At 41.8% G+C, this 16,123-nt stretch overlaps 1 protein-coding gene across 1 annotated transcript; it reads left to right on the top strand.

The window, feature by feature from the left end:
* Positions 1–4,353: 4,353 nt before the first annotated feature.
* Positions 4,354–13,085, top strand: dph3 (diphthamide biosynthesis 3). The gene is made up of 3 exons (XM_043691755.1): positions 4,354–4,672; positions 10,286–10,360; positions 11,542–13,085. Exons 1-3 carry the CDS (start codon positions 4,565–4,567, stop codon positions 11,608–11,610), a joined length of 252 nt encoding a protein of 83 aa, XP_043547690.1. The 5' UTR covers positions 4,354–4,564; the 3' UTR covers positions 11,611–13,085.
* Positions 13,086–16,123: the final 3,038 nt, after the last annotated feature.

Here is a 16,123-nt window from a genome sequence, read left to right as displayed (position 1 = left end):
ACTGCGCCCCCTTTATCTGCTGGCTTGATGGTGAGGTCGGGATTGGAGCAGAGGGAGTGGAGGGCAGCGCGTTGTGAGGGTGAGAGGTTGGAGTGGGGGAGGGGGGTAGACAGGTTGAGGCGGTTAATGTCCTGGCGGCAGTTGGAAATGAAGAGTTCGAGGGTGGGTAATAGGCCAGCACGGGGTGTCCAGGTGGATGGAGTGTGTTAGAGGTGGACGAAGGGGTCCTCGGAAGGTGGGTGGGAGTCCTGATTGTGAAAGTAAGCTCGGAGGCAACGGAAGAAGTGTTCGACATGTATTAAATTCATTGATGCATGGGCAGAGGGGGATGAAGGTGAGTCCTTTGCTGAGGACTGATTGTTCGTCCTCAGTAAGGGGGAGGTCTGGAGGGATGGTGAAAACTCAGCAGAGCTGAGAGCTGGTATCTGGTGTAGGTGTGGAGCTGGGAGTGGGGGGCAGAGCCTGTAACTTGAGTGGGTGTGGTGGTGGGGGGAATGGTGGTGGAGTCATGAGCAGGGTTGGTGTTCCCCTCAGGGTTCTGGGGGCGGGAATGATGACAGTGGGATCTGTGGGGGGTGTGTCAACAGAATGCAGTTGAGTAGCGTTGGTGGGGGTGGAAGTGGTGGCAAATATGGCAGTGGGGGTGGGCGGAAGTCACTGAGCGTGTGACATCAGCGATGATGTGAGGGGTGGAAGTGAATAGAGTACACCTGGCTATTGAACATGACAGTGATGTAATAGAAAACCAATTAAATTGGCCAAAACCAGATTTTACTTTTATGGCACACAGTCATAACAAGAAAAGGCACAAACAAATAGTTTATAAAGGACTTCATTGCTGTTGTAAGTAGAGCATTGTAATCAAACACTCCAAAGACAAGCTCAGAGATCTGTTGATGGATTAACCACCTGAGATGGGCCCTTGCTTACAAGGCTGCTAAGAAGCAGGTTCTTATTGTGAATATGTACTATTCATTTAGTGATCTAATTAAGTTGTACTACATTCAGTGAAAAAATATCTAAGTTGTTGTGAGACATTTATAATGTACAGACAAGAACCTTCAGACCATATGGAACTACCTGTCCAAAGGTGTGCAAGTTGGTGGATTAGCCATGCTAAATAATTCTATAGTGTCCAGCAATTTGCAGGCTATGTGAGTTCACAATGGCAAATGTGGGGTTACAGGGATAGAGTGCTGTTTGGGTGGGATGCTCTTCAGGGGATCAGTGCAGACTCAATTCGCCAAATGAACTCTGCCTATAATGTAGGCATTCTATTCTATGAGAAAGTGAGGACTGCAGATGCTGGAGATCAGAACTGAAAAATGTGTTGCTGGAAAAGCGCAGGTCAGGCAGCATCCAAGGAGCAGGAGAATCGCGTTTCGGGCATAAGCCCTTCTTCAGGAATCCATATTTTTCATTCTATTCTATCTCTTTACTGAGCTTCTAAATATGTGTCCAAATCTTTCCTTGTGATGCTTCATGGCAAACATTTATTTGATCTTGCTCACTCTTTGAAACAAAGATGATCATATTGGTCAATAGTTAGTTTTGGTAGGGTTCTGGCAGGTATGTAGCTGGATGACCTGAACTAGACATTTCTGCAGCAAATAGGACAGAATAACACAAATGATTGAGTTTGGAATGATTTCCTCACCTCAAATATTCTCTCTACTTCTGATCGCATTGTTTTTCACTTGTTTGTGGAAGGTGCAGTAATCCTGGCGAGCTCAAGTCATGACTCAAAATCAAAACTTAAGACTGATTGTTAAAATGTTCAATGTTGTTCTAGCATTTTCTTTGACTATCATGTGACAGTAGGAAAAAGAGAGGACTACAGATGCTGGAGATCAGAGTCGAGAGTGTAGTGCTGGAAAAACACAGCAGGTCAGGCAGCATTGGAGGAGCAGGAGAATCGATATTTTGGGCAAGAGCCCTTCATCAGGAATGAGGCTTGTGAGTCAAAGGGTTAGAGAGATAAATGGGAAGGAGGATGGGGAAAGGTAGCTCAGGTAGGATAGATCATGAGGGCGGTGCTGAGTTGGAAGGTTGGAAGTAGGATAAGGTTGGGGGAGGAGGGAAATGAGGAAACTAGTGAAGGCCACATTCATGCCATGTGGTTGGAGGGTCCCAAGGCAGAAGATGAGAAGGCATTCTTCTTCCTGACATTGGGTGGTTAGATTGCAGCAATGGAGGAGGCCCAGGACCTGCATGTCCTTGGCCAAGTGGGAGGGGGAGTTGAATTGTTCGGCCACGGGGCAGTTGGGTTGGTTGGTGCAGGTGTCCTGGCGATGTTCTCTGAAGTGCTCTGCAAGTAAGCATCCTGTCTCCCCAGTGTAAAGGAGACCGCATCAGGAGCAATGGATACAGTAAATGACATGTAGGGTGGCATGGTGGCATAATGGTTAGCACTGCTGCCTCACAGCGCCAGAGACCCGGATTCAATTCCCACCTCAGGCAAGTGTCTGTGTGGAGTTTGCACATTCTCCCTTGTTCTGCATGGGTGTCCTCTGGGTGCTCCGGTTTCCTCCCACAGTCCAAAAATGTGCAGGTTAGGTGAATTGGCCATGCTAAATTGCCCATAGTGTTAGGTGAAGGGGTAAATGTAGGGGAATGGGTCAGTGTGGACTTGTTGGGCCGTAGGGCCTGTTTCCACACTGTAAGTAATCTAATCTAATTATGTGTGGAATTGCAGGTAAAATTCTAATGGATATGAAAGGCTCCTTTGGGCCCTTGGCTGGAGGTGTGGCCGCAGGTTTTGCAATTCCTGCGGTGGCAGAGGAAGGTGCCGGGAGGGGAGAGTGGGTTAGTGGGGGGCGTGGACCTGACAAGGCAGTCACGGAGGGAATGGTATTTACGGAAAGCAGATGGGGTGGGGAGGGAAATATATCTCTGGTGGTTGGGTCTGTTTGTAGGTGGCAGAAATGGTGGAGGATGATGCAATGTATACAGAGGTTGGTGGGGTGGAAGGTGAGGACAAGGGAGGTTCTGTCCTTGTTGCGGTTGGAGGAATGGGGTTTGAGGGCAGATGTGCGGGAAGTGGAAGAGGTGCACTGGAAGGTATCATCGACTAAGTGGGAGGGGAAATCGCAGTCTTTGAAGAAGGAGGCCATATGATGTGTTCTGTGGTGGAACTGGTCCTCCTGGGAACCAATGCAGTGGACGTGGAGAAACTGAGAATAAAGGGTAGCGATTTTGCAGGAGGCAGGGTGGGAGGAGGTGTGGTCCAGGTAGCTGTGGGAGTAGGTGGGTATGTAGAAGATGTGACAGTACTCCAGGCTGAAGCTCTGCACAGAACATTTAGCCAAAATCAGTCTTTATTGTCTTAATACAGAGTGGATGCATGACATTCCAGTTCAGATAAGTACCTCATGTTGTCCTAATATCAGATCTTGAAGAACCTGCCAAAGGCTGCATGATGCTTCGTGAACTTTTTGTTGGTACTCTTTCATTAGGAAATTTTGAGGGAGGTGGACAACAAGCCCAGTTTATTATCATATTAATTAAAACACGAGCAACACGTTACCCTTAAACGAGCCCTGAGAGGGCATGTAGATCAATTATTCTGGAAGATTTTCCTTGTCATTAACTCTTCTTTGGGGGGAAAAATGTGGTATTGGGATGTATGTAGCTGGAGCTTTGGTTATAAACTCTTCAAACCCAATCACTTTGAGCCTGTTGTTAAAGTACGTCGTTGAGCTTCTTGGAAAGATGCTGCACATAATCTAAGTGTCACATGCATTGACCAGGATGGACAAGACTTTCAGTTCGAGAGGGTGGCTCCTCTTGGTTCCATGACCTAGTTAAAAATCACACACCAGGTTTTAGTCCAACAGGTTTATTTGGAAGTACAAGCTTTCGGAGTGCCACTCCTCATCGGGCAACAACCACCTGATGAAGGAGCAAGGCTCCGAAAGCTAGTGCTTCCAAATAAACCTTTTGGTCTATAACCCGGTGTTGTGAGATTTTTAACTTTGTACACCCCAGTCCAACACCCGCATCTCCAAATTGTGATTCCCAGACCTGATTTTCAAAATCTGCTAAAGATTACATTTGCAGTGGCAAATGGAGAGAGTAACGCACTGAGATAAGTGCATTTATCCACTTCTGCTCAAGAGGCGTCAAATACGACAGCAAATTACCACAGATACTAAAAATCTGAGAAAATAACAAAAAGTGCCAGAAAGACCATGAGCGCCTCCAACCGGCTGGCCCACGATACTTGCACATGCGCACTAGCGACCAGAGCGATGGAATTTCGCGCAGGCGCGTTCGAGGGCGGGGAGCTGTTGAGGAAAGGCGCAGGCGCGTTCGAGGACGGGGGGCTGTTGAGGAAAGGCGCAGGCGCGTTCGAGGGGGGTGCTGTTGAGGAAAGGCGCAGGCGCGTTCGAGGAGGAGAAGAAACCCGTTGAAAAATGCGCAGCCGCATTTGTGGAGGGGGAAACCGGTTGAAGAAAGGCGCAGGCGTGTCTGTGAGTGAGTTCTGTGGAAGAAACGTGTGGAGCTGAGTGACGGTTGAAGGCCGCAGGCTTGTTCGGGACAGTGAGGTCTCTGACCCGTCATCATGTCCGTATTTCACGATGAGGTGGAAATCGAGGATTTCGAGTATGATGAGGAGACGGAGAGTTATTATTATCCGTGTCCGTGTGGAGACAAGTTCATCATTAGCAAGGTGGGTTGGTGCAGCAGTTACAGCCGACCGTTTGTAATAAAATCACATCCGTAACTCACCTTCCGATCAGTATTAGGGCTGTAAGCGAACCAATGGAAATAAATAATGTCTCCCCGGCAGTAATTAATTGATACTAGTGATTTAACCTTCTAAGTGAGATTGCAACTGAAGGGTATTTCAGTAAGTGGGTAACTGGGAAGGGTTTCTCTGTACACGTCGTTCTGCTATAACGCGACCGATTCATTAAGGTGTTGTTTCTATAGCGGAATTATTTAAAGCGTGTACTGTATAGGTTATGATGCGATTTTAGCCCCATCAGTTTAAGTGGTACTGCTATTACGTGATTTTATAACGCTGGATTGCATGAGAACAGCTACCGCGTTATAGCACAACTGACTGTATTCATCATTGTTAGAGGTGATTTATGTGGTTATAGTCTCACTGTGGTAGATACTGTTATTAGAAATTGCATTTATTGGGGTGCAACAAAAACTCTTGTTTGTTTCTTTGGACAATCTGGTGTTTATAGAAAGTTGGAAGCTGTCCAGAAGAGAGTTGGAGTAGTTGAATGAAGGCAGAATATTGTGAATGCTGGCTGTCTGAAACAAATTCTGAGAATGTTGGAGAAACTCATCAGGTCTGTCAGTATTTGTGGAGACAGAAACAAAGGTAATGTTTGTGTGTAGAATGACTCATCAGAATTGGGCAGTTGGTTAATTTTGAAGAAGTCACATCTGTTAACTGTTGGACTTTTTGCAGCTGCTGCCAGACCTGCTGAGATCCTCCAGCATTTTTTGTGATTAGAATGAGGTTCTGAACAAAGAAAACACATTCTGATTTATACAGGCCAGTTGGCCAGGCCTATAGATGCTCTGGCCACTCCCCACAGTCACATGCCACTCAAGACAACCCCCAGTTACTCTGTCAGCCGTTACCCCAGGTACAGCGGCAGGATGAGACCATCTTTGGTGGTAATGCTAATGCCCTAATCCTGGGGAATCGTTATGCAGAGGATTTCCTGACTCTGTTTCTCAAGAGAATGTAGGTGTGATATACCTCTGGCCAGAAAACATTTCTGAATGGAAGAGATTGAATGATAGTTTAACTTGACAATCGCAGGGAGCAATAGTGAATGACTGTATAGATGAAGTGTCAATTACAATGGATAGTCATCTGCATTACTTCATGATTGTTGTTCCCACCCAAATACAGTGCAGTTTAACCCTTTAATATTACATTAATGTCCAGAGGAATATTCCCATTGATCTTTTTAACTTGCATTGCTGCGTCTGCCAGCCTTTATAATCTACCTTTTAATTGCTATTGAAAAGGTGTGAGTGAATTGCCTTTTTGAATAGCTGAAGTCTATTTGCTGTAGGTAGGTTGACCATGCTGTTGGGTTGAGTTTAAGAATATTGATGCAACAACACTGAAGGAGTGGTGATACATGTTTCCAGGTCAGGATGATGAGTGCTTGGAAGTGAACTTGCAGGTGATGGTATTCCTATCTGTTGGCTGCTCTTGTCCTTATAGATAATAGTGGTTATGAGTTTGGAAGGTGCTGTCTAAGTAACCTTGGTAAATTTTTGCTGTGCAACTTATAGTTGGTACACATTGCTGTTACTGTGTGTATGTGGTGGAGAGAGTGATGTTTGCAGATGTAGATCCAATCAAATGAGCTTCTTTTGTCCTGAGGGGTGTAAAACCTCTTGTTGGAGCTCCATTCATCCATGCAGGTGAGAACTATTCCATCACACTCTTGATTAGTGCATTATGGATGGTGGGCCAGCTTTGGAGAGTCAGATGAGTTATCTCTGAAAGTACCTTAGCCATTGACCTATTCTTATATCTGTGGTATTGTAAATGGCTAATCCAGTTCATTTTCTGGCTGATAGTAACCTGGAAGTTATGATAGGTTTAGAAATGGGAATTTCATTGAATTTCAAGGAGAGCTGGTCATTGTCAAGCACTGTAATATTACTTGACACTTATCATCACAAACCTGATATAATCCAGGTCTTGCTGCATTTGAGAATGTCTATTGCCTTAAAACTTGTCTTTTAAGCATTTAGACTAAAATATAATGCTGAATTATAGAACACATTTCCTGCACTAGAAAATAGACAGACAGGAAGGCTCAGAAAAAGGGGGGAGCTCAAGGAATGCAGAAGAGAGAGACATCTGGGCTCACATCAAGTGGTAACAGGATGCTGTAAGGCAATTAACATTTGCCTTGGCATCGGTGAATCTGTGTGAACAGGACACCAAGTGATTACGTTCAGAGCCGTTCCCTTGTGAAATTAATGACAGTGTTTGATTCTGACCCTGAAACAAAACTCCATATTGTACTATCAAAAGCCTCGTAATTAACGGTCAGATCCTATCAATTATAATGGATTCTTATTACTCCTTGCAAGCATGGCAAACACAGAGAAAAACATCTTTGCTGCTACAAGACCCTGACTCTAGTTCGAAAGGACTCGAGAAAGAGAAACCATTTTAGTGCTGAAGCCAGTAGAAAATTAACTTACCTGTTATGGATTGAATTTAATTGCACTTTGGGATTTTATGATGATATTGAGTAGCTAGTGCCAGTTATTAAATACAAACTCTGTAAAAGGTAATATTGATGAAACTTTAACTGACATTGTTGCAAACCACTCTGCAGACCCTACAGACTACCCCACTGTCAATTCTAACTAATCGGATCTTATGTTTTGTTTGAATCACAACCCTGAAAAGAGAGCCTGTTTAATTTGAAGACTAATTTATTCAGTTTAAATGCAACCTTATGGTAACACCTCAGCCTCAGGTACAGAATGATTCAGTACTTAAAAAGCAGGAGTCTGCTCCTAGCTTACAAATTATTCTAAGCCTAACATTGAAGAGATTCTGGCACAATGTGTCAGGAAGCCATTTTATGGTCAAAAGTTTGCCCTCCTTCCTAAGAAGCCATTTTGTAAAATAATTGTATCAGACATGTGAGCTGTGCAAGGTTACCTTATGAACTCTCCAATCAGCTCTGACTGGTATCTCTTTATGATAGGAGTATATCTTGCTAGCAGGTGCCTAACTTGGCTGGGTATGTTTTTCCCACCTGATGAATGGCTTACGGCCTGTAGGAGTGATTAGTCAAGTGTACACAGACCTGTCAAGCAACTTTACAAATTATTGTCTTTCACTGTTATCTGTGTAATTAAGAACATGCAATGTTTTTGTAAACTTCTGTATAAAGGAAGCGACTTTCAGTACATTGGAATAGCCTGCTGGGGCACTTGAACAGCTGATACCCTACTCTTCTCGGTTATTAGAACCTAGTTAGTTTAGCTTATAGGTATCAGTGTTATGTTGTAACAGTGACTCTATTAGTGAGTAAAGGGGATGACTAAAATTAAACTAACGTATGAGGCTTTTTATTCCAGACTTCCAAAGAGTATGATCTCCGGGACGAACCAAGAGAGAGGCTTACAGGCCTGAGTCTATAAGGGATTCCCTGGGCCATGTAAAATCTGTACTTAAACATATTTAGACATGGACTGCTTCAGTATCTGAAAACTCGAATGGTGTTGAACACGGTGCAATAATTGGCAAACATCCCCACTTCTGACCTTATGAAGAAGTACCTGAAGAGAGTTGGTTTAGGACGACACCCTGAAGAACGTCTGCAGAGAGGTCCTGGTGCTGAGATGACTGACCTCAAACAACCACAATAATTTTTGTTTGTGCTGAGTATGATTCCAGCCATGAGGGTTTTCTGCCCATTTCCATTGACTCTTGTTTTCTTGCTATTTTTCCTTGACATAGCACTTTGCTCTTGACTCACCTCTGGAATTAACTCTTTTGATCATGTTTGAACCAAGGCTGTAATGAAGTCAGGAACATAGTGGCCCTGGCAGTGAGGAAGTTAAAATGTCACAGAGGGGTCAGTTCCATGCTTTACTTCTTTTGAGGGCACACTGGGGACTTTAGGGTTAAAAATCCCACTACCAAAGAGCTTACTGCAACAGCAACTGAAAGCCTGTACTCTTTCAATCCATGCATGTGGATTCCCCTACTCCACGCAAATAAGCCTAGACAAGACCTTTGTCCTTTCCCGACAGGACTAATAGCCCTGGCCCCAACCCAGTTAACTGCCTCCCTCTCCCATTGTCTTTCTTCTCCTCCATATTAGCATAGGTATGTGAGTTCCCCATTTGTAGCAGGCAAAACCTTTCTGCCTTAATTTGTCTCCATCAACACATAATTATAGAAGATATGATCAGTTTCTATAGTCCGTACACGTTATTACAGGACATCAACATTCATCAGATTTCGTAAATTCATAATTACCCACTTTAAATTATGTGATGACAATCATCCATGTGACTGAAGTCTTTGTTCAATTTCTATAAAGTATACTGTCTCTGGGTGTAAGGTAGGGAGTTGTGGGGAAGAGTCACTACAAGTAGGCACTCGGCTACTTTGGAGACGCTTTAAATCTCTTGCCAGCTGTCCGATAATAAAGCTATGCTGTTGTACAGAAAACTTCTGTCGGCCGGATTTGTGGAACAAAGCAGACATCAACAGCAGAACCCAAACTGAGAATCAATGAGCAGGTTTTTTTGCTAAGCTAGTAATGTTTAGTGAGAGTGTGGCTCACCCTGTCAATTTATTGATTCAATCAAAAGTAGACACATGGCTTGGTAATTGGATGCATTGGATTTGCTCTGTCTTTGGTGTACAAGATATATTGGGCAATTTTCACATTGTTATAATGTGTAGCTGCCAGTGTTATAACTGTACTGGAACAGCATGGATCAGGGCATGGAAATTTCTAGTGCGCGCACAAAACCAAAAGCTGGAAGTCTGAGACAAAAGCAGAAATTGCTGGGGAAACTTGGGTCTTGCAGCATGTGTGGTGGGATGCAGCGTTGATATTTTGGGACAAGGGATGCTCCAGAATGGTTGTGAAGAAGGGTCACTAGACTGAAAACTTTTAACACTGCTTTTTCTGCACAGATACTGCAAGACCTGAGTTTCTCCAGCAATTTGTTTTGGTTCATTACTAGATGTGCCTAGTGTTGCTGTTGCTATTTTTTCCTGTGCTCTGCATTGAATAAGGGTTGGTTCCCTGGCTTATGTAAATGGCAGAAGGGAATATGCCAGATTGTGTTGGAGACAACTTGGCTGCTGCTGATAGCCCACAGTATGACATGGATGCCCATTCTTATTAGGTCTGATCAGATTCTGATCCCATTTAGAATGGTGACTACCACACAACACAATGAAGGGTGCCCTCAATGTGAAGACAAACTTTACCTCCATATATATTGTGTGGTGGAAATTCTTACTGATGTGTCATGGACATGGAAATGAAGAAAGAGAATGTTTTGGGAATTTTTGAATTGCTTTACATGGAAAAGTAGGCCTTATTGGGTAAGGATAGGACAATCCTGTCTGCAAAACCTGTTTCTCTGCTTTCCAATCCATAATTGTATGTAAGGAATGGTCATGAAGGAACAGTCTGTACTTTATTGTCTGGGAAACTATTGCCCATGACGGAGTCAGCACATTTGGGATTAGGGGAAAAATTGGAAGCACTGCAAAGCCTAACATTGTATGGTTATCTTACAGGAAGACCTGGAAAATGGAGAAGAAGTTGCAACTTGTCCAAGTTGTTCTTTGATAATCAAAGTAATTTATGATAAAGTAAGTTTACTTGAAGAGTGTGCAAAAACAATGTATTTTCTTTTAATTTGATATCTGGTGTTGAGATGTTTTGCCAATCCAAAAATTACTGATTCAGTAACCCAGCATTATTTGATGTAGATAATTGTCGATTATAAAGTTCTCAATATTTATTTTCCATGAACTTACACTTTGGCCCTGCTGATTTGTACTGGCCTAACCTCTATCCTCTCCAGTGTAATTGCCACCTTCCTGTAATGTGGTGACCAAGACTGAAAGCAGTTCTCAAGCGATTTTTCCCGAAAAATCTCCCTGATGCCACAAATAGCGTCTAAGCTAATTTTAAAAAAAAAGTTACATGTTGCCTCTTCAAATTGTTCGACAAGCTTTTAAGGAGAACATACACTCCAGATCCATCTCTTCCTCCATACTGCTCTGTATTTTCCCATCTTGCAGTACCTTGAGTGCATTATTTCACACTTCTCCAGATAAAATTCCATGTTCAACTTTTCTCCCTAATTAACCAAGTCCTTCATATCTTATTGTAATCTAAAGCTTTCCTTCTCGCTTTCAGCCACACATCCAATTTCTATATCATTTGAGTACAAGTCATGAATACAATCTACAAAAAGTGTGGGACCAAGTATTGAGCCCTGCAAGTCCTCACTGGTAATGGCAATCAGTTCGAGAAAACATCTTAAAGCATTACCCTTTGTTACTTACTACTAAGTTAATTTTGGATTGAATTTGTCACTCGTTCTTTGGTCCCAATAACTTTCATTTTTTTGTTCATCCAACATCATGGTGCCGTCAAGAGGATTTTCTGATTCAATGTGTTTTTCAGTATTTACTTAAAAAGAAACCTTTGTCTGAGTATTTTTTCATTGTACTTAATGTTATTAACCTATTGAGTCAGTTTTCTATCAGAGGAAGAACAGAGCTTCAACAATATCTAATCCTCAGATGATAGGTTTAATCATATAAGAAGATTTGTAGTATTTTGATTGTTCACAGTGGAATTGAATCAATTCCATTTTTAAACTAATTATACTAAGGATCTTTTAACCAGTGCTTTACAGACTGTGATTTTGTCAATTTGTCAAGAAAACTGTAAATGAGCAGTCTTGCTGATTATAAATTTGCAATATTTCTTACGAACTTTTTCAGTGTTTTATCTGAAATCTTAATGTATTCTGTTCCAGGATCAGTTCATGTCTGGAGAAATAGTGGAAATGGTGACTACAGATAAATTAGAAAAAATGAAATGCTGATTGTTGAGATGCTCTGTCCTAATGAACATAAGGCCTGTTCCATTAAGGAGAAACAAATAATCAGCGTGTACGTGGAGATGAAATGCAGTTACTACGACTGTTTGTTTGAAGTTGCAGTTTATAGACTGTGAGCTAATCTCCTTGACTACTGGTTCATTCAGTTAAAAATGCAAATTGCAGGCCAAAACCAGTAAAGTTAAATCAACAAATTATCACTTATTCAAATATAAACTAACTACAGACATTGGAAAACAGCAAGTGGCGGAGCTAGTCAGCAGGTCAGACGGTCTGTGGAGACAAATAGTTAACGTTTCAATTCTGGTATAAGGTAATCTCGACCTGAAATATGAACCATTTATTTTCTCAGTTATTTCCTAATCTGTTGACTATGTGCAGCATTTGTTTTTATTAACTGTCATTTGTATGATTCCGAGACGCTATTTGGGCTTTCACCCGACACTCTTGTTATGCTGGTAAAGCATGAGATAAATTTTAGGATTCTCTAAGAAAATCAGAGATAGTGGATATTATTATCTTGTTGCTGGCTGCCATTTTTTTGGTTTTGAAATGCTCTTGCTGAGCAAACTATCAACAGCTAAATGTTTACAGTTGGAAATAAGAATACAATTAACTTATACAAAGGATACCGATCATCTGATCAGGTTGAGAGAATTATTTTTGACTGGAAGTTTGGAGAATCTTGATGTGGCACTGCAATATTATATTTTTAATGTTCTGAATCTGCAAAATTCCCAACTTTGGGAATGGATATAAAATATTGAATGATCCTGCCATAATTAAATGATCACTGTTGTTACATTTGATAGATGTAAACTTTTGCAAATATAATGTCTTCCTAAATCGACAATATTGAAAATTCAAGTAATTCTCTAATGTGGTTAGAATCCTATTCACCTGTATTCACTGATGCATTTATCTTTTCTGGGTTCCTGACCTACTGTAGTCTGCAGTAAATCATAAAGATTTTTTGGACGTTGATTCTTTGCACAATGTGAAGTAGCTTAATGGCCCTACAGACTGTATACTGGCCATTATGCCAAAGAATAGATTTTAAATGGGTGCTACTTTTACAACTTTTCTAATTTGGTAATTATGGTAAATGAAATGTACTTGTTATCTAATAATTGGAAATTGTTAAAGTAGTTAAAATACATATTGAAATTGTTTCATCTTGCATTCATCAGGAGCACAATTAAACCAAATTTCAATGGTCAATTATTGATTTTCAGTTCCAATCAGCATCCTTTACTCATGTAGTGAATTGTTGCTCCCTTTTGAAATAGGTATCCTTGCACCTGAACTGATGCAAGATGAAAAGCTTATACAAAATGTCTTTCTTTAGCAATATTCAATTTAAATTGCACAGGTGAAAAGAAATCGATGGATAGCTTGTCATTATCTTAACCTTTTTTCTGTTTGTAATGCAATATTTTATTAAAACAGTTTTGCTTTTACATATGAGTTTTTTTGTTGGCTTAAAATAGTGCTGGACAAAATCATAAGATCACGATATATAAAGAAATGAGAAAAACAGTGTTGTTGGATTCCTTTGTGTTGGGAATATTTAGCTTTAGTTGCCCTGTCTATGATTTGGCTCAACAATCTCATTTTGGCATGTCAAGGTGTTATTGTGAATCTAGTATGCACAGGGAAAGAAGAACTTGCATTTACTTAGTGCTTTCATTCCAGGGTTCCCAATCAAAAAGAGCTCAAGAGTTGTTTTGACTCCAAAATGATGTTTGCCCTCAGATACTGCCAGACCCGAAACCCTACCTCCTGCCAAAGCACTAATACAGCTTGTCAATACCCCTGACATCACTTGTATGTACTGGACTGCATTGGAGCCAGAAGTTGGAATTATCTGCTCATCATGCCACCTACTCTCACTTTATATTCCTCCCGGGTGTCTGTTCTTTTCATGAGTCCCACTCACTGCTTCATTCTCTAGCACTGAAATCACAAGTATAGTGCTTTGGTGGCAAATGCAGCCTAGACTGAGGCCATATCAGCTATGTCATCCATTGGGAGGTGTTTCTTACAAGGCTTATTTCCATTCACTTGAGAGGACCTTTGCTTAACGTATCATCCAAAAGATAGCACTCCTACAATGTTCCCAGTGTTTGAGTGCAAAAATCTAGACTGAAGAGGCCACTACTTTTCATCATTTACATAAATGATTTGGATTGGAGCATAAGAGGTACAGATGACTCCAAAATTGGAGGTGTAGTGGACAGCGAAGAAGATTACCTCAGATTACAACAGGATCTTGATCAGATCGGCCAGAGGAGTGGCAAATGGAGTTTAATTCAGGTAAAAGGGAGGTGCTGCATTTTGGGAAAGCAAATCTTAGCAGGACTTGTACGCCTTAATGGTAAGGTCCTAGGGAATGCTGCTGCAAAAAGAGATCTTGGAGTGCAGGTTCATAGCTCCTTGAAAGTGGAGTCGCAGGTAGATAGGATAGTGAAGAAGGTGTTTGATATGCTTTCCTTTATTAGTCAGAGTATTGAGTATAGGAGTTGGGAGGTCATGTTGTAGCTGTACAGGACATTGGTGAGGCCACTGTTAGAATATTGCGTGCAATTCTGGTCTTCCTATTGGAAAGATGTGAAACTTGAAAGGGTTCAGGAAATATTTACAAGGATGTTGGCAGGGTTGGAGGATTTGAGCTATAGGGAGACGCTGAACAGGCTGGGGCTTTTTTTTTCCCTGGAGCGTCGGAGGTTGAGGGGTGACCTTTATAAAGGTTTACAAATTCATGAGGGGCATGGATAGGATAAATAGACAAAGGCTTTTCCCTGGGGTCAGGGAGTCCAGAACTACAGGGCATAGGTTTAGGATGAGAGGGGAAAGATATAAAATGGACCTAAGGGGCAACATTTTCACATAGGGTATTACATGTATGGAATGAGCTGCCAGGGGAAGTGGTGGAGGCTGGTACAATTGCAATATTTAAGAGGCACTTGGATGGGTATATGAATAGGAAGGGTTTGGACGGATATGGGCTGGGTGGTGGCAGGTGGGACTAGATTGGGTTGGGATATCTGGTTGGCGTGGACAGGTTGGACCGAAGGCTCTGTTTCCATGTTATATGACACTATGACTCTAAATACTAAGGAGTTGGGATATTGGTTGCAGGGTAACTTAACTAAGACACTGTGGATACACACTGATCGCATTGTGGGAGGTGATGCCTTTTGAATGAGATAAACATGCCTGCTCAGGTGAATGCAAAATACCCCATTGTACTATTTAGCGGAAGAGTAAGGGACTTGACCCTAGAGTTCAGTTCAATATTTATCCTCAATCAAAATAAAGATTATCTCGCCTATTATCACATTTATGATTTTACAAGTCTGCTGAGTTCAAATTGGCTGCCGTATTTCCTACATTATTGTTGTGACTGCACCAATAAAAGTACTTCATTGGTTGTAACATGCTTTGGGGTATTCTTTTACAATACTCTTTTTGTAATTTCACAAGCTTGGAATCTGTCTACTAGTGTGAAACTTAACTGAGGCGCGCTACTAATGGAACACAGCCAACAGTCTTCAAATACCAACGTCATCTACAAAATTCCATGCAAGGACTGCCACAAACACTACATAGGACAAACAGGAAGAAAGTTAGCCACTAGGATACACTAACACCAGCTAGCCACAAAAAGGCATGACCCTCTCTCCCTCGTAGCCCTACACGCGGATGGAAAAAACCCACCATTTCGACTGGGACAACACATCTATCCTGGGCCAGGCTAAGCAACGACATGCCAGAGAATTCCTAGAGGCCTGGCACTCCAACCATAAACAAATACATAGATCTGGATGCCATCTATCAACCCCTCAGAAAACGAACAAGAAATGACATCACCACAAACCCCAGGAAGCCCATCCAGGAGAAAGATATAAATAGAAAGCAGGAGACAACAGCTTCGCTTCACTTGGAGGTTGCCACTGATGATGTTACCTAGCCAGCTAATGAAACGTCTGGGATATCACACCTCCAGCCTCAGCAAGCAAACCTACATCCTAAGTCTTCAAATAGCAATTAACAGTCAAGTTTGTCAACACTCGAAGCCTCTGGACAGTAGGGAGATGTGGAAGGCTTTCATTTCATGATCCTGCACTTTTCCTTATTCTGTGATGTGTGGGTATTCTTGCATGAACTGAAAGTCTGGCTAGTTTCAATTATCTGTTCCCTTGCAATCAATCTGTCAGTCCAGTTGATAACAGTTTAAATTATGGTTTTCAGACTTAAGATATTCTACATATGCTGAATTCTCTGCTCTGACTGGTTTCACTCATCCTAACACCCAAGAGATCTTCTAAAAAAAAAGGGGTTGGACATTTTTAAAAAATAAAAAGGGGATGGATCAGCAGAGAGACAGTAGACATTTATTGGGACATTTCAGAATACTGAAGTACATTGCTACACAAAAAACCTAAAAGGAGATCCCACTATCTGTGGTTAACTAAAGAAGTTGGGAAAGGCATTA

The sequence above is a fragment of the Chiloscyllium plagiosum genome, chromosome 6, assembly GCF_004010195.1.
Source record: "Chiloscyllium plagiosum isolate BGI_BamShark_2017 chromosome 6, ASM401019v2, whole genome shotgun sequence".
NCBI classification, from domain to species: Eukaryota; Metazoa; Chordata; class Chondrichthyes; order Orectolobiformes; family Hemiscylliidae; genus Chiloscyllium; species Chiloscyllium plagiosum.
Note: the sequence above shows the minus strand (reverse complement) of the source record. Positions and strands in the feature narration are given on the sequence as shown.

What these genes read in the sequence shown, in the direction of transcription:
- dph3 (XM_043691755.1), top strand. Translation starts at nt 4,565, where the DNA reads ATGTCCGTATTTCACGATGAGGTGGAAATCGAGGATTTCGAGTATGAT. An exon ending in ACAAGTTCATCATTAGCAAG is followed by an intron (nt 4,673 to 10,285) that starts GTGGGTTGGTGC and finishes GTTATCTTACAG; the next exon opens with GAAGACCTGGAAAATGGAGA. An exon ending in TCAAAGTAATTTATGATAAA is followed by an intron (nt 10,361 to 11,541) that starts GTAAGTTTACTT and finishes ATTCTGTTCCAG; the next exon opens with GATCAGTTCATGTCTGGAGA.